The 21700-nt window shown below is 35.0% G+C and overlaps 1 protein-coding gene across 1 annotated transcript in view; it reads left to right on the forward strand.

Annotated features, from left to right (window-relative positions):
- Window positions 1-21700, forward strand: part of DOCK3 (dedicator of cytokinesis 3) — a 216089-nt gene that overhangs the window by 67304 nt on the left and 127085 nt on the right. The window contains 3 exon segments of the mRNA XM_040568460.1: window positions 8026-8110; window positions 14413-14454; window positions 15944-16098. Coding sequence (XP_040424394.1) covers window positions 8026-8110; window positions 14413-14454; window positions 15944-16098 — 282 coding nt within the window.

Raw genomic sequence — 21700 nt, forward strand, 5'->3', positions numbered from 1 at the left:
AACTTTTTACAGTGAGTTTACTGCATAGGTCTTCTACTACTACTATCAAATGACCAATATGCTTATTAGTAGATTCTCTCTAAGGCTGCACTTTTAAAAGGTTCAGGTCAATTTACTTTATTTGTTTCAGTGAAGTGACCGTTGTGACCGTTATGCCTGGGAAGATGTGTTCATAGATAGTAAAAAAAAAAAAAAAAAAAAAAAAAAAGGCATTTTTTTTAATGAAGAAGTATTTTAATGGTTGGTGCAATTACTATAGAATCTCACTGACAACAATGACACTGGAACTGAGGCTGTGATAATGTAGATTTTTGATATAATCTATGTATTTGGCTATTGATGACATTTCTCAAATGTTTAGACTGCTTGGTCAATTTCACTGTGATTTTGTGGAGAATGTTTTTAAAGAGTCAATGAAAACTGCAATTCAGATAGAAGGTGAAATGGTAATAAGCTCCCATTAAACAAAAACTAGCCCTTCAGCAGAATTGTTTTTGTTCTTACATAAAGTGTATCAGACAGGTAAGTTTTGCTTGATATGCATATGACCTTTTCAAACAAAGTATGACCCTCAGGCATATAGCCACTGTTTTTCATCCAGGAGTAGGATTAGTGCTAATTAACATACAGGGTGGGGCAGGAGGCAGTTCTGTAACTCCATAGCTAAGGAAGAAAGGCAAATATTTGTCACTAACACCTCTTTTATGACTTCATTCCTTAGTCACCTACTTCAGGTCTTCCTCCAAGAGGTACACTTAAACACAGTCATGAAACTTTAGCTAGCCCCCACCCTACATTTCATATCTCCCCCGTGGAAAGAGAGCTCTGAAGGACATTAGCTAATAGATGTCATCAAGTCATTGTTCTGCAGCTTGGTCTTATAGATCATGACCTTCCATTGTCATTCCCACCAGAATAAGTGGGATCTAAGAAACCATGTTTGAACATTATGTAAAACACTTTTTTCTCAGTTACATAAAACATTTTTTCTCAAAGAGTATATTTAAATTAGTAACAGCAAGTAGCAAAAAAGTTGTAAGAATAAAAAATGAGGAGAGTGGACAGCAATGAAGAGAATAAGCTGCTCAACTTGGTGACTATAGAAAGTTTTTTTTTCAATACACTAAATGTAAAATCATTAAATTCAAATTACATTAAAACTATAAAAAATCTAATGCATGACAACTGTGGAAAAGCATCAGTTAAATCAGTAAATATAAATATGTTCATGATTAAATTCATTTGCTCAGAATGCTTATTTAGGGGGGAAAAAGTGCTCCTTACTGTGTAAGAACCGGTATTATTCTCCCTAAAGAAAAAGGTACATAATATCAAAGATGGATTCTGAAACAGAAGAGGGTCTCAATAAAGGAATTACATAAAAAGGCATATGACTGAAACGATATTTAACTATGTCCGTACACTACGCAATATTTAAATGGGAGTTTGGGCGGTCTTTCTGCAACATCACTTTCTTGTATCTCCCCTGACTTTTATCGTGAAATTCATGACCACATTTCTTAATCTGTTGAAAACAATGGTTTTCATATGCATGTTCACATAGTAATGCCAAATTTCTCAAACAATGACAAAATTCTTCTTTCATATTTGAGATTTGCAAATAAATGAAAAATGCCATTACTAATATGCATTAATATTAACTGAGAAACTTAAATACATGCAGTTTGAGTAGGTATGTAATTGTTTAAGGTAGTATAATTTAATGGAAGACATTCCCCAACCAAGTTACTTAGATGTGCATATGTACTATGTAGCACGTATCATTTAGGGTAAAGCTATTTTTATCTCTACCTTGATCGTTAATGCATTGCATTATTTGGGATGGAGTGATAGAAACATGAAATTCACATTTGTCTCCCACCAGTTAGGAGGTTTTCTTTTCTGTTTTTTTTGAGCTAGTATTGTTTTCCTTTAAATAACCTGGCAGTGGTTCTGGTAGTCATCCTGTGTGTTCTTGTGGGAGTTGGCAGAAATCAAAGAAAAAATATATGCCCTGGATTAGTAGTTACAGGGTGGGTGTTTGTTGTTTTGTGTGTGCGTGTAGTTTTTTGTGGGAGAACTTCTTTGGGCTGTTTTCATAACTCCACGGAGAATTTATTTTTTGTTTAATTTTGTATGTTTAGCCTAAAATATTAAGAACGTTTGCTCTGTAGTTTGGTCTATTAAGAATGTAGGGATATAATTTAAAATTATTGCTGCTAACCTTTTGTATTGTTGCTAGTCATTCTTATGATGCAATACTAATTTCTACATACTGTAACAATTTTATTTTTTTGTTGCTTACACATTTTTTTTCTCCTCATTACAAAACTATGATACTGGATGAATCTTTTTTATGATGCTTTATTATCTTTGCAAGTTATCCATGGTTAGGTTACTTGTGTATTCATGCAGTGGCTGGTATTACTGCAACAGAGCTTTTTGTATTTCACATTTAAAAGAATACCTTCAGATCAGCATCTTAGTATTTTTAGACTTTCAGTTTTGAGCATCTTCGTTTGTATTTTTGTGCAGTTAAAGTCTCATATAGTATCTTTTGCCTGCATATCTTGCTAGATTTTATACAGAACATTACAAATACGTTTAAAAAAAAAAAACAAACATTTCACTCTGATATAATTTGTAAGGACATTGACCTATTGAAGTCTGAAATGCTATTAGAAATTTCCTGTAGTCTATAAATAACAAGGAAAAATTTGTATATCAGGAAACTATTTATATAAAATACATATTTGGAAGTCTGCAGTGATCATGTTATAAAGCTGAAATCTGCAGTCCATCTCAATTTAAGTCAAGTTACAAGTGAAATCAAAACTTGACTTTGAAATATTCCTTTTTTTTTTAAATGGTTGAGTTTTTCAACTTTTACTAATGCTTAGTGCTTTAGAACTTGTGAAACGACATCTCTGATAGGAAAGGCTACCTGCAGATGTGCTCTAGCATTCACAAGAGAGGACCGTTGATACTCTGATTTGCATACCTGCTATGTGCCCCAGCACTGTTTGAATGCACTTGTTCCAAATCAGAATTAAACTTAGATTTTTGTTAGGAAATTTGTTATTCTAGAGACATACATCAAAAAGGAAGGAATTTGCCTCACAGAGCTTCTGTTTGAAATGGGAATGCTGTGCTTCTGCTCCAGTGCACAAAATTAATTGCAGCAGTGTGTGAATGCTTTATTTACCAAAAAGGCAGATGAAGATTCTTCAAAGTAATTCAACTTAGAAATCAGAGGTCATTTAAAATTGTCTTCAGGATTTATTCTTTCAGATTAATATAATACCTGTCAGGAGATTAACAGAAAGCATCCAAGCATCTGACCACAGTCACTTTCACTTTTATACTGAGCAAAAATACTTGCTTCCCTACAAATCTGGGATACTCCATGTTAGGGCTCAGAAACAGAGTAGGGAAGGAGGAGCCACCAAAACTTTTGGACAGATAAGACATAAGCAAGATGAGTTGGTAGGCTTGTGTTACTTTTTAGCCAAAGGTTATTTCTTATGTGAAATGTTATTGAAGTCATTGCACTGAAAGAAATCTTCCAAATATAATGATAAGCTGCCATAAATTTTGCACTGAAAGATCCATAGGTAGCTGAAAGTTACAAATGAATGATTAAGAAGAAAACCAGAAAAAAAAAGATAGAAATAGAATATATATATTTTTTACATCATGAAACACTTTTAATTCTGTGGTTTGTCTTTTACCTCAAAAATGTCATGGGCAAGCCAGTGGCAGTTGCAGTGTTAGTACCTACTTAATACTAAAATCTGAAGCACTTTAGAGGGAATAGTGTGATCCATTGAACTAATCCATAGTCTGAAAGCTCTCAAAGAGTCCTGAGTTTCAGTGTTTGCATCCTTAGAAACTTGTTTTTGGAGTTTGACTTGCTACCTTGTTATAGTTTTCTTCATATAAAAAAAAAATGACTTCCCAATAGTGTTGCAACAATTAGCTTAAAATTTGTAAAATGTATCTGAAGATATGTATTGAATGTATACATGAGGTCACAATGTCTTGAAATCCCTGTGAGATTTAAATAAATTCTTACTATTGTAGTTGTCACATATTATAGTAATTGTTGTTGTTGCACTGAAGATGATCAAAGTAGGAGTGAACAATGTAAACAACCATAATGAAATGCCTTTAAGAAGGTTGCAGAAATAGTAGCTCTCATTTCTTCTGAATATGTTTTTTGTTTGTTTTTTTTCCTCTTGAACTCTCTTGGATGTCAGCCTTGGAGGAGAACCTTAATACCCTCACTCTGTAGCCTGATGCTTCCATGATCAGAAGTATTTGCTGTCATTACTGTTAATCAGTTCCTTACTAAGATTGCTTACTTTCTACTACTCCTCATCAACTTCATTTTAAAAATAATTTCCTGTGTAACATTACGTCAATGCTTTACTAATTTCTTCAAAACTTGGAGTCTTGCAGTTTATGTACAAAATAATTCTATCAAAGTATCAAGTTGTATAGTACAGTTTATGTATGTACAATATGTACAGTTTAATTTTTACAAACATGTTTTTCGTATATTTCATTTTCTGTTAATGTTTCTGTTGTATTTCCATCAAAGTTGTGTTTAAAGTCTGCGTGTAGTTTATGTGAATAGCTGCTGGAATCATTACCATTCACCCCCTTTATAAATTTGCATAAGAGAAGTATGAATGACATTAAATGAGGCCTTGCCATAGTCAGAGAGGGGATACAATGAAAATTTGTGGCTGCAAAATTAAAGCCAGAGTCAGGGTAAAATGCAAATCTTTTGGAGCAAAGGGGAGTAGATCTTGAACACTCTCAGAAAGTGATAAATTCTCCCAGTCTTTTCTTCAAGACTGGATGTGCCTCCTAAAAACTTATTTCAGTGAAATGACAGTCATTTCTGCAAGGATCTTGAAGGAAAATTTGCTAGGACTTGTGGTTTTATGAATTCAAAATCGTCTAGTATTCATATTTATAATATATGAAAGCATTATAAATTAAGATCGTTCTTTGAAGCTGCCATTAAAACCAAGTTGATTTTTTGTAGAAACCCAGTCAACCTGAAGTGGAGTTGTGTGTTCATCCCTTTCAGTCTTACGTTTAGTTTATTCAGCCTTACATCAGGTAGCATTTTTCTCTATCAGTTTGTCTTGGCATTACTTGAGAGAAAAGTACCAGGAGATTTATTCAGGTGGTATATTTATTTATTTATTTTCTCCCGGAGAAAGTAAAATTAAATCTCAAGTTTTAAAGATTGCTGCATGGAAGAGAAGGAATATCTGCATGTCAGCAGGACTTGTCCTAGACATATGGTACCAAGAGATAGTTGACAGGCTTGGGAATTTTTTGTAGGTGTACTTGGGAAATATTTGTTAAAGTCAGTAGAGTGTTAAGGCAGAATAAAAAAAAACAGAAGAATTTGCTTGTAAAAGAAATGTTGTGGAGAGAGGAACTGTCAAATAGACAAAATAGCACATTATCTAGTTTTTATGCATGCTGTGTTTTGCAGAAAAAATTCTTGGCAGCTGGTGCTCTTGTATTCCCAAGTACTTGATAATAGAGGGTGAAAGTGGGCCACTAACTGTCATTGTCATTGCAAACATTGTCAGTCCTCTGTGGACAAAAAAATAAAAAATAAAAGATAATGATACAAATAAAATGCGTAAACCTGAACTTCAACCTACACAATATTAGTAGTAAAGGAAAAAATACCTTTATCTGCTGGAAGGAGGTACTGCACAGGATTAACATAGTATTAGAGAACGAGAATCTTCTGGCTGGAAATCCATGGTGTTAAAGGATTTAACTAAAAATAGGGCATCAGATAAGTTTCACGGGGATACTGGTGCAGTTGTGTTGAACATTATTAAGTAGAAGATAATACCTTTGTCATGTATTGGGTAATGAGTCCAAGCAGTTTGACCTTAGTTCTCTAGAGAGTTGAAATTATGAGACCAGAACAATATCAGGCTGTGATTAGATGTGGCAATTTTATCCTGTAAATTTCTGACAGTGCTTTGTAACTGCATAAGAACTGTAATGCAGCGTTCTGTGTGTTTGATCACTTTATTAGGAATTTGTCATCATCCCTATGTTGAGAAATTACTTCATATACTTTAAATGTGTGCATGTGTGTACACACACGTGAGTGGTATACTCTTTTAAAGGTGTTTTAGATATTCAGACTCAGGAAAGTTCTGTAAATGAATACGATGAGCATTAGCTTTAATTTGAAACACTTTGAAGTGGATCTTCTGCATACTACTATTTGTAGTAGTATGCATACCACCTGTAACCATTTCTGTTACATTTCTGGACTTCCTATACGTAGACTCCAATGGCAGCAGCAGTTGAGGATTACTTAATGCGTTCTCAATTTAATATTTTTCATTTGGTAAACAGAAAGTAATTTTCAGCTTTACAGATGCAGTTTTCTGCTACTGGTCTAGGCTTAAAACACAGTGTGTGAAAGGTATAAAATTATCATTTTCACAATTTAGCCCTAGAGTTTAGAAATTTCTATTTGGCATGAAAATTGAATCGAAGAAGGAAAAATGTTCTTTTTTCCACTGAAAATGTAATTGTTTTTGTCAAAGAACTAAGAATACAGAAATTCCCATTTGTCTGTACAATATTTTGATGGCAATTATAGTACTGCCTAACTCTTTGCCAGTAAGTGGACATGGGTTGAACTGTGTTTTTTGAGAGATGATGGTTTGGGGACATAATTAAAGAAGGAAAGCCTGATTAAGTAGAGTTTTTAAAAAATAAAAATAGGGACTTGGGAACTTAAGTGAAATGATTAAAAGCGCAGTGGTCAACAAAGGCATCAAGGCTTCATACAAACTACTGGCTCTTACTTGCTGTTATTTTAAGTTAATTGCTCAGAAAGAGATGCTGCATTGCCTGGAGGCTTCTGTTTATTGCACCGTACAGCTATTCTGTGGTACCTGAGAGATTTTTCAAATAAAAGTTTTCATTTGCCATCAGGAACAATGCAGTGCAGAATGTTTCTCTAAATACAAAATTAAATTGGATTTTGCTGTAGTTGTCTAGTTCGTGACAGAAGTGAAAGGGTAGTGTCCATAAGGGCACCTCTTCTGATTTTTTTATTTTTTCTAGATTATTGAGAAATTTCATATAAAATATGTGTAAATGAAATATCAAAGTTATGTAAGAATGAAAGGGGGGAAATGGTTCCTTTGTGTGTTTCTTTAATTTTACTTCTAATGTGTGTAATTAGAATAGCTTTTTATTGTAACTGTCTGAGTGTTTTATGCCTCAGAGCCTGAGCAACTATAGAGCAAAAAAGAATTTCTTAACCAGCCATCCTTTTTGCACTAGTAGACCTTTTTTTAATAGTTAATGTATTTATATATTTGATCTAAGCTAAAATCCTATTTTAGTTTGGACTAATCAGAAGTGTGCAAATATTGTATGCACTACAAATACCAGTTAAAATTCCTTTTGGTATTTTTCTAGCTATTGCTCAAGAATTTATAAGAATGTTTATGTATCATGTTTCTACGTTGATAAAGTTGGGGGTTTAGTTACATGAGCACCAGGAATTTCATTCAAAGCAACTTCCCAAAGCAAAGGATGTATTTGCACATTTGAATAGGGTCACTGATTGAAGTTTTTTTCATTACGTAGCGAAGAAACCTACCTAATTACTGCAGCAGAAATCAGAGTACTAACTTCACTTGCCTACTACATCTCCATGTATAAAATTAACATGTTCTGTATACTGCATGAACATACTGGCCAAAATCCTCATGTAACACTACTTGCTATAGCTTCACTGAAGTCAGTGAACAACAAGGAACAAATTCAGTGTCTTTCGATTTATTTACATTTACTTTTATTTAGAAAGCTTCTGTTTATTCATTAACAATTGCAAAAAGATTTAAATACAATTCAATATTTGTCTCCTTGTCCTTGAGTAAGTATATGTAGCAGGTGATTGTGGACGCTAATGCATTATACTTACCGTTGTTCCTTCCTTCTCTTTTGCAGACATTTGGGCCTAGATTTAGTTCCTCGGAAGGACTTTGAGGTTGTGGATTCGGATCAGATCAGTGTTTCAGATCTTTATAAAATGGTAAGAAATCCATGAGAGATTCCTGTGAATTTTCACTTTGGGAGGGAAAGAAGAGGAAAAAACTCTTTCGTCTTAACGTATTATGTTTTGATTACAATAGCGTGGTAAGCTTTACTTAGGCTTTTTTTTCCATGTTTTTCATCTACACCCTTACCATGAGAGTAGTCAGTGTCTCAAGTACCCTGAGTTCATTTTAGTAAGAATGAACCAACTTTGTTTTGGAAGTGGCATGCTATATACAATTTAAATGCAATTTACAAAATAACCTGGTATGAAAAATAGAGAAACTAACTTTGAATGTTGTTTCTTTCTATTTTTTTCCATAAATATGTTTTTTCAGAAGTAGCAAAAGAAGTCATAAAAAGACAAATCCATCAGGCAGATAGTGGAAAAAATTTTAAACTTTGATCTTTGTTGCTAAAATCAATGTATTAGCATTAAATGAAGTAGCAATAATATTTTTTATATTTATATAATTTAAGAAAAATAGGTCTGGAAAATCTTAAAAGGTCATCCAGTCCATTCTTCCACATAATATCAGGATCAACAGTCTCTGTCAGTTGTGACAATTTCTTCTGTTTCTAAAAATCTCCTGTGACTGAGAATCCACAGTCTACTCAGGTAGTCTTTGCAATTTGGTAATTTTATTAATGGTGAAAAGAAAATGCATACTTTTGTTGTTGTTGAAGTATAAGCTTCACATCTTTCTGTTGTGTCCATGGTGAAAGATTACTCCCTGCCTGTTTGCACCACACTTTATGTACTTGAATACTGTTGTCCCATTTGGTCTTCTCTTCCTTAGGCAAGACAACTCCATTTATTTTTATTTTCCTTCAAAGGTCAGATTTTCTAGACCTCTGCTTCCCACATGTATTTTGTAGACATTATACAAGATAATCTGCCATTTGCCATATAATACCTGCCTTTTCCATTTATACTGTTGAATTCTGTCCGGTGGGAAATAGAAGGAAACTTCATAGTATAACTGTCGTAATAGCTTGCAGATGTCTGTTCATTTGAAAGTGCCATGAACCAGGCAGATTACCCTGCAAGTTTTATTGACATACAATGAAGAAGTTTTAACAGGCTGCTGTTGGGTTACATGATTGTTAATTCAAACAACAATTATTAACTTGCTGGTAGAGATAAAAATGTTCCTTACTGTAAGATCTAGTGTTAGTCAACCTACTTTCGTTGGTTAAAACTTCCTGAGCCTGCAGTTCATCAGAAGTTGTGTGAGTCTAGAAAGTCCATGAGAGCCACTATCTGATTCTTTCAGGAGAGTCTGCAGATATGGATAAAAAGAAAAATCTGCTTCTAGGATGTGCATAAATAATAAACATATTGGCCCCGTTTCAAAGATTTTTGAGCTCACAGAAGATAGAAGGAGACTTGAATAAGTTACATAAAGCAAAACTAATTCTTGAACATTAAGGCCATCTGTGTTGTGTGGCAGTGTCCTTTAGAAACCATATCTGTTGCATTTTAGTAGAAATGTTGTTTTGGATTATTTATACCATATACAGTGGTTTTCATGGAAAGAAATAAAAATTGTGCTACGTAAGGGAAAAGAAAACAACGACAATAAAGTACAGCACTCTACAGTACTGATTTATAGGTTTGTTCCTGAGTTGCCATAGACTGAGGAGGCTTTGGTGCTATTACAGGAGAATTTTCCTTCACATAGAGTACAGAAATAACTATCAGTACAAAATTAAATTGGTAATGACTCAAAGAATGCAAGTTAAGTTGCTAATGGGATTACTTTCTTACTCTGTGCTTCTTTCTGAAGGTGTTGTATTGTTTTTGTTTTTATTCTGAATACTTGTAGTACAGCAAATAGCAGGCGTTTAATTGTCAGAGTTGTCTGATTACGTCCCCATCTTAGTCCTGAAGAAAATGTCCATGGCAGTTTTCTGCTCAGATCTGTGCTGGTATTTAGAGCATGACCATTAGTTGGTTCACACTTCACTATTGCTTTAGTTTGTAGATTCAGGAAGACAGTGCTGTCTAATCACATCTAGTACATAGAAGGCAATTTCAGGAACCAAAACATCTGAGAACTTAGTATTTGCCTAACTTAAATTTTGTAGCAATTGAAGATTTTTTTTAACCCATAGAGAGAATTCTCTGTACTCCCAGCAAAATACTTAATGGATTATCAAATCAGCAATGAGGTTTTACGTTGCAAAATAATCTTGTGGGAATAGTCATGAGAGCCCAATTACTCTTCCATATTTGCAGAATTGTAGAGTGTTAAATGTACCATAGAAAATAGTCTCATATTAGCAGAAAAATGGATGAAGTAACCCTAGGCTTTCCCATCTGTGAGAAGAAATTGAAGCATTTTATACGGAGTCATTAGGCTCAGCATTACTTCCCCTGGTAAAATTTTCAATTTAAAAATTTTGTGCTGCTTTTTTAACTCCCATTTCACTTTGCTATACATATTTGTGACTACTGTGTGAGGGTCATTCTCTTCATCTCTTTGTCAGAACTGTTGTGCTCTGAGGCTTTATATATCCAGCTTCTCCAGATTAATCATTATGAAGCCAAATGTTAGTGGCTTCAGGACGAGCAGCCAGAAGTTGTCTTTATTCTTGAAAGAAACCAAATCACTCATTCCTTATGATGATATTTGTGATTTTAACTAATACAATCAAAAACCTTTTTTCTTACTTTCATTTTTTAATTTACATTACTTTTGAAATGGTGAGATAATACGTTGTCAGAATTCTGCCCCAGAGCTCAGTGCTGGATTTGCCACTAAATTGAAGCTGTCATTCATTAAGCAACACAAGTCCAGCAGAATGTCAGTAACCGTTGGACAGTACTTTTTAGTAAAAGGAGTTACAAGAGAAATGGCTGGAGGTATTTTGAAGAATCAGAAGTGTTCAAACCTGGCCATTAAGTATGTTTTGCTTTTCTATAGATGTATTGATTTGTGTGCGTGTGTTCAGGGAGCATTAAGGAGTTGCATGAAAAGCACAACTACTGGCTGTGTTACTGATAGGTTTAACGATTTCTCTCAACTATCTTAAAAAAAAAAAAAATTACCAGAGTTCCTAATTAAAAAGACAAGTTCAAAATTAATATGCTGCCATCACCTCATAATTGGTTATGCTTTACTCTGAAAATGAGTTTGGTAAAAGTGAGTAGTTATAAAACTTGAAAATAGAGGCTTCAGTTGCTCAGGTCTTTACTAGAAAAGGAAGCTAACTGAACACAGACTGTGGAGGAAGTTCCAAAAATCTCTCAGTGATTTCTTTGTTTATTCAGTGAAGCAGAGGACAGGTTTGTATATGTTTGATTCTAAGCCAGCTCTTAAGAAGTTGGTTGAGAATGTGAAGTTAGAAAGCAGTTTGAGGCTGACATGGTTGTGATGGGATTTACTTTTCAAGAATCATTAGGGAAGGAAGGTGGAAGCACAACAACAGAAAACCAGTATTGGTAGATAAGTAGAACAAAATCAAAAAATCCCAACTATTTCCAACAAGGAGGTAAGTAATAGTGAATGTGAACTTGTTCAGAATAAGCAATGTTAAGATGTTCCAATGTATTTCCAGAACAGAAATCCAGTGGGTAGAGGAAGAGCAGCTGATGCCACTGTTAGATTTTCATATAGAAAAATCTTTGGTTTTAATTGAAATTCTCCTAAGATCTTTAGTTCTAGATGAAATTTCTGTAAAGTAAGCACAAAGCTAATTAGTAAAACCCCATTGGAAAAAAATAAAAAGTGAAGAATGGTTGTCAATAATTTGGTTAAATGGGGGGGGAATGAATCTTGCTTGCTGCCCGAGTGCTCTTCCAACTTACATTAAGCTTGCTGTTAAACAGAACCCTGCCAGTCAATTCCCAGCCTATACCACAGAACTATTAGCCTGTCCAGGTGCAAGACTTTGCATTTGTCCTTGCTGAATTTCATAAGGTTCCTATTAGCTAATTCCTCTGGATTGCCTAGGTCCCTCTGAACAAAGGTGGTCTCCTTGAATACATTGATTACTTCCCTCAGTCTAGTATCATCTGTGAATTTATTACATCAGGTAGGTCTTAAGATAGACTCCTGACAATCCAAATGTGTTGGTTTTTGTTTTTACTGATACACTTAGACCAGCCAGGTGTAACTTCACAACTTGGGTACAAAGATGCTGCAGAAGACTGTATTGAAGGCCTTGCTAAGGTCAAGGTAGACATCATCTACTAGTCTTTTATCATCCAGAGATCTAGTCATTTTACCACAGAAAGCAATTAAGCATGATTTAACTTTGGCAAATCCTTGTTGGCTGTTTTCAGTCACCTTCTGTTTCATGTGCCCAGAACTGGCTTCCAACGCATGCACTTTGGGAAAGGGTACGTGAAACTAAGCGGCTGTGTAGTAATCGTACAGAAACCAGGATACCTTGAGCAGTTTAAGTAACTGATCTTTTCTGTGCCAACTGCTTCTGAATGGTCACAGGTGACAAAGATTAAATAGGCAACCCAGCCAGCTAATCTAAGAGGGCTTTAACATTCTGAAGATGCTGCAGTAGAGAGACAGGCAATGGAGCTGGAGATCATTTCTTCTGTTGGCGGTGTGAAAGAGGACGTTTTTACAACTGTGCATGTAAACAGAAGTCAAAATAGGCCATTTAACTTTCCATTGTCTTGATTTAATCTCATTATGGAGATTATCTTTTGTGATAGCAAATTATATTTTTCTTCTGTGGGGAACAGTTTGGAAAAAGTGTTGATGAATACATGTTGTGGAGTATCTTTTACTTTCATCTCTTAAAGCTATGAGGTTATCAACAGATCATGCAGCTCCTACTAGAGAGCATGTATCTTTTTTCAGAATAAGATGTTGGGTATGTAATAGAGATAGCGGAGAATGAAAAGAATATGTATTAATGTGTGGTAGTGTTAATGTTTCAGTTAAAAATGTTAATGTTAAGATGAATATGCATGGACAGGCATGGCGGAATCACTAATGATGCGCTTTTTAAAGCGCTCAGAAACCTTTTCAATTTGGATTAGTGTTTAAATCTCCATTTGGAGATTAAATGGGTTCAGTAAGACTTGCAGTCCATTTTCTGATTATAACATTTCCTTTTAGTATTGTTGTGGTTTAACCCGGCTGGCAGCTAAGCACCACACAGACGTTCGCTCACCCTCCCTCCTCCCTCTCTGGGATGGGGGAGAGAAATAGGAAAATGAAGCCTGTGGGTTGAGATAGAGACAGTTTATTAAGACAGAAAATAATAATAATAATAATGATAATAGTACTACTACTAATAATGTGTACGAAACAAGTGATGCACAATGCAATTGCTTGCCACCCGCTGACCGATGCCTAGCCTATCCCTGAGCAGCTGGCCCCCCCACCCAGGCCAGTCACCCCTGTATATTGTTCAGTATGGCGTCAGATGGTATGGAATACCCCTTTGGCCAGTTTGGGTCAGCTCTCCTGGGTCTGTCCCCTCCCAGCTCCTGCTGCACCCCTAGCCTGCCCGCTGGCAGGACAGAGCAAGAAGCTGAAAAGTCCTTGGCTTATTTCAGTTACAAATATTGCTTGGCCCTTAAAATAAATATCACTGCTCTGCAACAATTAAAATATCAGTGTGTTATCGACACTCTTCTCATCCTAATCCAAAACATAGCACCCTACCAGCTACTAAGAGGAAAATTAACTCTATCCTAGCTGAAACCAGGATAAGTATGAAGGGCTTTAAATACAGGATCATCCTCTGAGTTCCACTGGAGATGTAGCTCTCTATACTGACACTTCTGTATAGGTGTTGGACAGCTGAAATTGTAGAAGTGTTTTTAACTATATATCAGGATCTCATTTCCAGATCTGAGTAAACGTGTGTTTTTTTAATCATCTTTCTGTCTAGATGTCAGTTGTTTTTGTTTTTAAACAAATGCAGCTTTTCATGCACCAGCATACTGATGGTTGAGGACTTAGGTATCCCCTTATTTAGAAGGAGAATACATAAACTATGAAGTATATGGTGATGGACTTCTTAAAAAAAAATGCTTTTAGAATGTTGGAAATTCTGTCTAGCTTGTGCAGCCATTTATATTCAAAACTAAGGTAAATATCACCTGTAAAATCTATTAGTCTAACAAATGGCTTAACTGAAAGCCACTAGGAAACCTAGTGGTCTTGTGAGTAATGATACATTGTGGAGGGAAAAAAGACAGTGAAGAGTTGGTAATAAGCTTGAATGATCATATTTTTAAAATACAGTTCAATGCTACACAGATGTAAATATTTCTTACTCTCAAAAAGGCTTAAATTTTACTCTTCTGTATCTCCACAGCATTTGTCAAGTAGACACAGTGTCCAGCAGAGCACGTCACAGGTAAACACCACCTACATAAGAAGTTTTGTTCTCTTTAAGTCTTTGATAATGTATCTGTATCTGTAAAGGTAGGATGGTGATTATTGGTTAAGTCACTACCCAAGTTCATCAAAAGATCCTCCAGAATAATTAACTTAAGCTCCTTCTTCGACTTCCACGTAGGCCTCTTTTCCTCAGTTCTGAGTGTTCTGAATAGAAAAAGTTCTCAGTTGAGATCGCAAGCCTCTGTCTGCCCACGTGAGTCGTCTTTCTACCTGATAACACATAGCTTAGGAGGCTTTTATTTCACGTATCCTTTCTGTAGTAATGTAATCCTTTCTTGGTCTTGAAATCTGGGTCTAATCTTTACTAGAGAACTGTGCTTCCACAGGTACCAGTCTTTAAAGGATGAGTATTTACTTGGATTTAATTCAAATTCCAGAACAAAATTCATTTTAAGCTGTATTGTGAAAGCTAGTACAGATTTGGGTGGAAAGTATGAAAATATTAAGATTTTCTTTGTTAGCATCTACCTATCTAGCACATTCAGAGGAGACTAGCCTAGTGAATGTAGGTTATTCATGCAAACCATTTATTAAAATCAGCATACAATCGATAAAGTGGTACCAGAATTAAAAAATAATTATTTCTAGTTAATGCTCCTTTTTCTCCACCCCAGTTTTCACTGTTGTAAATATGTCTTGATATACTGAGTCAAAAATAAAAAGCTTTCTGCTATTTGACTTTATTGGTTGCTCATGTTATCAACCAATATCAACTAACAATGAGATCTTTTTGTTATACCTGCAGGGCTATTAGCCTCTAAGGCCTTGTTCTAAATGATAACCATAAATGAATTACAGCTGCTAAAAAGAAATAACATTAAAGTTATTCTTAAAAAATTGAGTAGAAGCCCATCTACTGAAAAAGGAAATCATCAAGAATTACCATAACACTGTCCTACTAGAGCTCATTTTTCGTACCAAAGTCAAGACAATATTTGAGAAGCAGGGTTGATTTGGTTTACTTGAAAAAAATACACTTCAGTTTTATAAACAATGTTTTTTACTTGATTTCATGGCTTCTCAGCTGTTCAAATTAAAAGTGGGGGAAAAAAAGAGGAAGAAAAACCTTGTCATTTATCATAGAATCATTGACTCCTTCAGGTTGGAAAAGAGCTCTAAGATCACCTACTCCAACCTTTAATCTAGTACTAAATTCCACCACTAAACCATACTACTAAGTTCTACATCTATATGCTTCTTGAAGACCTCCAGGGATGGTGACTCAACCATTTTCCTGGGCAGCAAATTCCAATGCCATACAACCCTGTCAGTAAAGAAATTTCTCCTGATACCCAACATAAACCTCTCCTGGTCCAAGATGGGATGTATTTGAAATTAAGCTTTTACTTGATGGAGAAAGGAAAGCAAAGTTTCAGTTGAAATTAAGTCAGTCATATCTCCTTTATTTGTGACAAAGTAAAATCACTGTCATTGTTTTTAATCAGGTGGATACAATTCGTCAGCGTCATGGAGAAGCTTGCCGTATGCCAGTGCCTCATCACTTCTTCCTCAGTCTAAAGAGCTTCACCTATAATACAATTGGAGAAGACACAGATGTCTTTTTTTCTTTGTATGATGTTCGAGAAGGCAAGCAGATCAGGTAGGACTTTATCATGTAATTAAAATGTTTTATAGGAAAAAAAAATTGTGAGCAAAGCACATGATTATTGGAGAAAAGCATGTGAGCTATTCTTGTGACACAACTGAAAGGAGAACACTAAATCAGAAGCTGACAGTCCTGCAATGCATACATGAGAATATCAATAATGCTGATCATTGTGTATAGAATTTGTTGCTTACATATAACCAAAGTATTGAAGGTACAGAATAGTTGAGTTTTATTTAGGTTTCTGACTTGGTCTCTGCATATTACTGAAGGTCTTAGTGTTTAGTAGCTACATTTTTAGGGATGTTGTTTAAGAAATACCAATAATTGCAGGGTCATACTGTATGACTTTTGGAAGGAAGACTGCTGTGTGTTTGTGTGTTGAATTGAAGCTCTTGAGCTTTCATCCAGTCCTTGCTTTACAGGCATGTTATAATATCACTTATTTCCATCACTCTTACTAGCAACATAAATTGGGAAATTTGTATTCATCCTTATGTGTAGGCCGGACAACCGTGCTGCTAAGTACCTTGAGGGTACTGATACTATGTCAGCAAATATGAAATGTGCTGCATTTTTCCTTTGTAAATGTGTGTTCTGAAAACATCAGAACATATAGAAGAGTACTGCAGCATATATATTGTCTCAGAAATGAAGTGATCATAGCTTGTTTGCGGGTCTTTTTGAGCTTTGATGAAGGTATGTCCTGACAGTTGACATTGACGACTTCTGGTACTGTAGTCAAAACCGTCCTATATATTTCATCAAATGAGATTAGATTTGTCCCAAGCTGAGGAAAGAGCCCCTAGAACATTCCTTCCTTTCTTTTGAAGAACATCATTCTGTCCAAGGAAGCTCAGAGTAGAAAGGTAGTGGATTTGTAGCTTTTCAGAATACAACCCACTAAAAAGTGTTATATATTAGAAAGCTCTAGTGACTTGATTACATCTGTCACCATTTAGTTTGGCAACTTAAATATGGTTTTGCAGAATGTGGCAAGAATGTCTACTATGACGCTACATTATGCTTATTTCACCCCCAGTACCTGAGAAATGCTTGTTTTTATATAGGTAGGAGTATATGCCTATGATTCTTCTATGAGAGAATTAACAGAAAATAGTTGTTAAGAGGGAAAGATGAAAATGGCAAATGAAAACAAAACAAAAACCTATATCAAAAAGCAGTAAAATATCAAATTATTTGGATGAGGAAAGCTGCAGAAAAGAGGAAGGGACAAACTGCTGCTGTGACGGTGGAAGGCCTCAGAAACAGCTTCAAAAGATTAATAGTCTTGGACAGCACTTTGCTTGGTATGTTAACATAGAGTGGGAAAATCTTGAGGGTTTTTGCCAGTGATAAAAAGAAAGTAATAGTTACAATGAGAAAAGGTGCAAAGGGATTCAGGCAGATTTAAATATATGTAATAATGCTTTGATGTGCAAACAGTTGTTATTACTTAGCTCTTCATATTATGCATCAATGAGCTGCTGTAGTAAAAACATTATTTTTATATTGTCTTATGTACCAAAGAGGGGTGGTGAAGAAGTGTGTAATGAGGCTAGGCTCTATTTTAGAGAAGAAACTTAAAACTAGAAAACAAAGACACTGCTACAAATTTAGAATGACGTGCTTATATCTGCTTTGGAAGATGGAGTCTCTTTCCTGTTTTGTGTGCCTCAGGAAATAGTACATTAAGGCGTGTTTTTTTTTAAAAAAAAAAAGAAAAGAAAAGCTACATTCTGCATTCTAAGTGAAATGGACAAATTGACTTTTCTTAAATGGTTTTGATCTTGATGAATTTCTTATCCAAGCTTTTTCTACTGTTATGCTGGAGATTGACTGGCTTTCAGTGTTATTGCTTTGGACCCAGTAGTTTACTACCTCATTGATCCTGTTGGTTGCAGTAGTTATTTTCAAGTCAGGTTAACTGAAGAAAAATTTAAACATTCCACTGTTTTTCAGTAGCTGAATTAATAGTATGCACCAGTTATGGATTAGCAATCAGAAGACTGGAGCTAGAGTTGAAATACAATTTGAGATGTATTTTCTGCTTCTGAATACAAGTATGTTATTGTACAGCTAGTGATATGTGCTTTCTAAAAAGAAGCAGACAAAAGACAATGGTGGGGAAATACAGATATCGAGAACAATGCTGCTATCAGGGGTGTAAGACTTAGAGATTTTTGAAAAAGATTTTACTGTGACAAATTATAAAAACAAATACTTGTGAGTATATAGAACTGGATTAATAAACATCTGCCTCAATAACTTGTTTCAGCCCATACCAGAAACAACTTGTCAATTTGAGCATTAGATAATGGCTTAGACCAAAAGGGGCAAAAGTCTATTTGTATGTTTTAAAGTCTTTGGGAAATTTTATTGCAAAAGTTGTTCTGTATTTTTACATTCAAATACATTAGAAAAGCAACAAAACTTTAGTCCTAAACTTTAATACCTCAGCTTGTTTGTCATGTTGAAGTTCAAGGGAAATGAGAAACTTCAGCTAGTTTTGATTACAACCAACTGGAAGTACAACTCATTGTTTGAATTACCTTGGAATGAATGACCGTGAAATGATAGTTTATAATAACTAGAAAAGAAAGAAAATGTTAACATGAAGATGGTGAACTTCAATAAGGCAGGTGTTGATAAACATTTTTTAAAAAATGGTACAGAGGAAAGAAATTTGAGAGTTGTCACTTCCTTAAGACAATACAAAGAGCACAAGAAAACTATTCCATTGTAAAGGAAAGATGAAATATATGGCAAAAACAGAAAGTCTGTATTGTGTGTTCTTTGACATAGTCTGGTAGAAAGTATGAAAAAAGAAACTGATGAAACTGCACAAATGGGGATGGAAAAAGACAAAGTTGTAGAAAAATGCAATTAGCAAGGGACCTCAGTAGCAATGAAGAATAAGTCCATAATGCTTTTGTTGCAAAAAGTTTTTTTTTTAAATCAAGAAATAATAGAATAAAGGGGACATTAAGCTATCAGCAGATGTTATCAAGATAGCTGGAGTATATAATAGCTGTTTTGCCTCCATCTCCCTCAAAAGGTCAAGTGCAATCAGATGACAAATGCAAAAAGTTCTGGAACAAATAAACTAGTTATTAGCACTTAGAAGCTCATAAGAAGAAAAGTAAAAGTCAACATAGATTTGTCAAGCAGACATCACATCAGAACACACTAATTTTACTCAATTATACGGGAGTTCACCTCAACAAAAAAGAAGTGTTAGACTTAATATGTTAATACAGGGAGATACAGGATTGATGAAACTACTGTAAAAGTGGAAAACTGGTGGAAAAACTTACCCAATGTTATCTGTGTTGGAAGGATGGATTTAATAAGTTCTGTTGTTTTTTTTTAAAGCAGCAGGTTTTGGTGCAGCAGTATATTGATGGATGGAAAAAAACTAAATTAGTTTATTAACAATAAACTAAATAATAGCTTATTTTAAAGTAGTGAGGCTTAGCTATCTTTACTACAGGTCTTTTTTATTAAAAATGCACAATTATACATAACTTCAAAAATTACACATTTAAAAACATGATAGAAATTTTGCTGAAAATAAACTTGAAGAATCCATTAAGTGTAAGAAAGGGTACCTATATTTCAGAATGATTTTTTTCTTTATAAGGTTTATCTTTAAACAATTTTCATTCTGGCTACATCTTAAACACATCTTAAAACAGTCGAAGTTTCTAGCACACTTTTTCCTTCTTTTTTTTTAAATATTAAGCTGTCTTTATCTCAACTTGTGAGTTTTCTAACATTTGCTCTTCCGATTCTCTTCCCCCATCCCAATGGGGAGGGAGTGAGCAACTACGTGGTGCTTAACTGCCTGCTAGGGTTAAATCCCAACAAAGGTAAAGAAGGAGAGAAAGATATGCATGCGCACATGGCTTCTGTGGGTATATTGGCAGTAAATGGAAAATGAAGGCAAACATGGCCCTGATGGACAAGTTGAATGTGGTCAGTAGCAGGCCCTTGCAGATTGTAGCCAGCAAACTGAGGGAAGTTACTGATTCTTTGTTTTTTGTAGGAGTAGGTATCCTATCTCGTTTCTCATCCCTGCAGATGGGTCAGTGAACTAGAGCTAGTCTGGAGCTCCTTTAAACTGAGGTGGGATTATTTCTGCCTAGCACACCTCTTTCAGAAATAATGGTTTAAGTATATGATGTGTCATGAAGAAAGGGCAACTATGAATGGTGCCTCTTTTAGATAATGAATATTTCCAGCTTAAACAATTAAAGTAGTAGCAAAGGTTGACTGTTTGTATTTTTAGATTAAAATTTACAGTGAAGATTGGCAGCTAAGAACATTATCAAAGGCATGGTAATGAAACTAAAATTTTTTTGTCATTGGTGTTTTTTTAATATGTTCATGAAGAAAGACATTGAAAGCACCTTCTTTGTTGTACATTGTGCAGAACTCAACAGTAATTTATTGCTCTTGTGACACCTGCCTTATAGCCTACTTTTCATTTACAAGATCATGTCCTCTTCACTGAGCACCATAGCGCACGTTATATTTTCTCCTTCCTGCTTATATGACTCATTATTAACACTTATTATTCTATTCTGTCTAGATCAAAAATCTATGTAGCTCTTTTTGTGATGTTTTTGTGGTATTATTTTTGGTCTTGGAAGCAAAGAAACAGAAGAACTCAGTAGCAATTCTCCAGAATATTGCATCTTTCTTCAATTCATGTATAACCAGGTTTCCCAGAAGTGACAACATAGAACAAAGACAGTATGTATGGATAGGTAGATGTTGCTCAGTTTAAGAACTGCTTTCTTTTTGCATGTGCTATTGTAGTGTTTCTCATTACGATGCTCCCAGCACATCTTATTATCTGATTGATAGTTATACTCTGAGAAATATTAACTGTAAGCCAGAATAGTTTCAAGCTAGAGAAAATGTACTCTGGAAATGCTACATGAGAAACCAGCAGTGATGGGAAGAACAGTAATACAATCTTCTGAACACTATCTTGTAGTGCCCTGGGAAACATGGAAGGAAAGCTTACCTAAGCTAAAAGCTAGCAAAAAGAAAGGATACAACAGGGGAAAAAAAAAAGTTACTTTTCGGTGTTTTCCCTGGAGGGAGAGAGCAGAGAAGAGGTAAAAAGAGGCAGCAATTATCTTTAGCAAAGGGAGAAGATTCCAGTTTACCCAAAGAAAGCTAGAAGCTAGCTCAGATGTTGGCAAAGCCACAGTGGATACTTAGTATGATCTTTGCAGTGCATTCTGTGGGTTTGTATTATTATAACTTTTCTCCAAAATCTAGACGTCTAAGTATTTTATTTTATCCATAAATTTATCCATAAATCTATCTAGGTAAAGCTGATTGCTTGTGACCAGAATCTAAACTTGTATCACCCAAAAGTGTGACCAATATTTAAAAACAGAGTACTGTGGCATGTTAGTGACTGACTGGTTCCTCAGCACTTGTATCAATAGGATGTACAGAGTGGAATAGAAGTTTTCATCCAGAGAACGTGCAAGTGGGGGGAATCGAGAGGCAGATGCATCTTCCACTGACAGGAAAGTTTTATGTCATATGCAATATGGTAGTGGTATGTCTACAC

Source organism: Cygnus olor, chromosome 10 (assembly GCF_009769625.2).
Source record: "Cygnus olor isolate bCygOlo1 chromosome 10, bCygOlo1.pri.v2, whole genome shotgun sequence".
Classification (NCBI taxonomy): Eukaryota; Metazoa; Chordata; class Aves; order Anseriformes; family Anatidae; genus Cygnus; species Cygnus olor.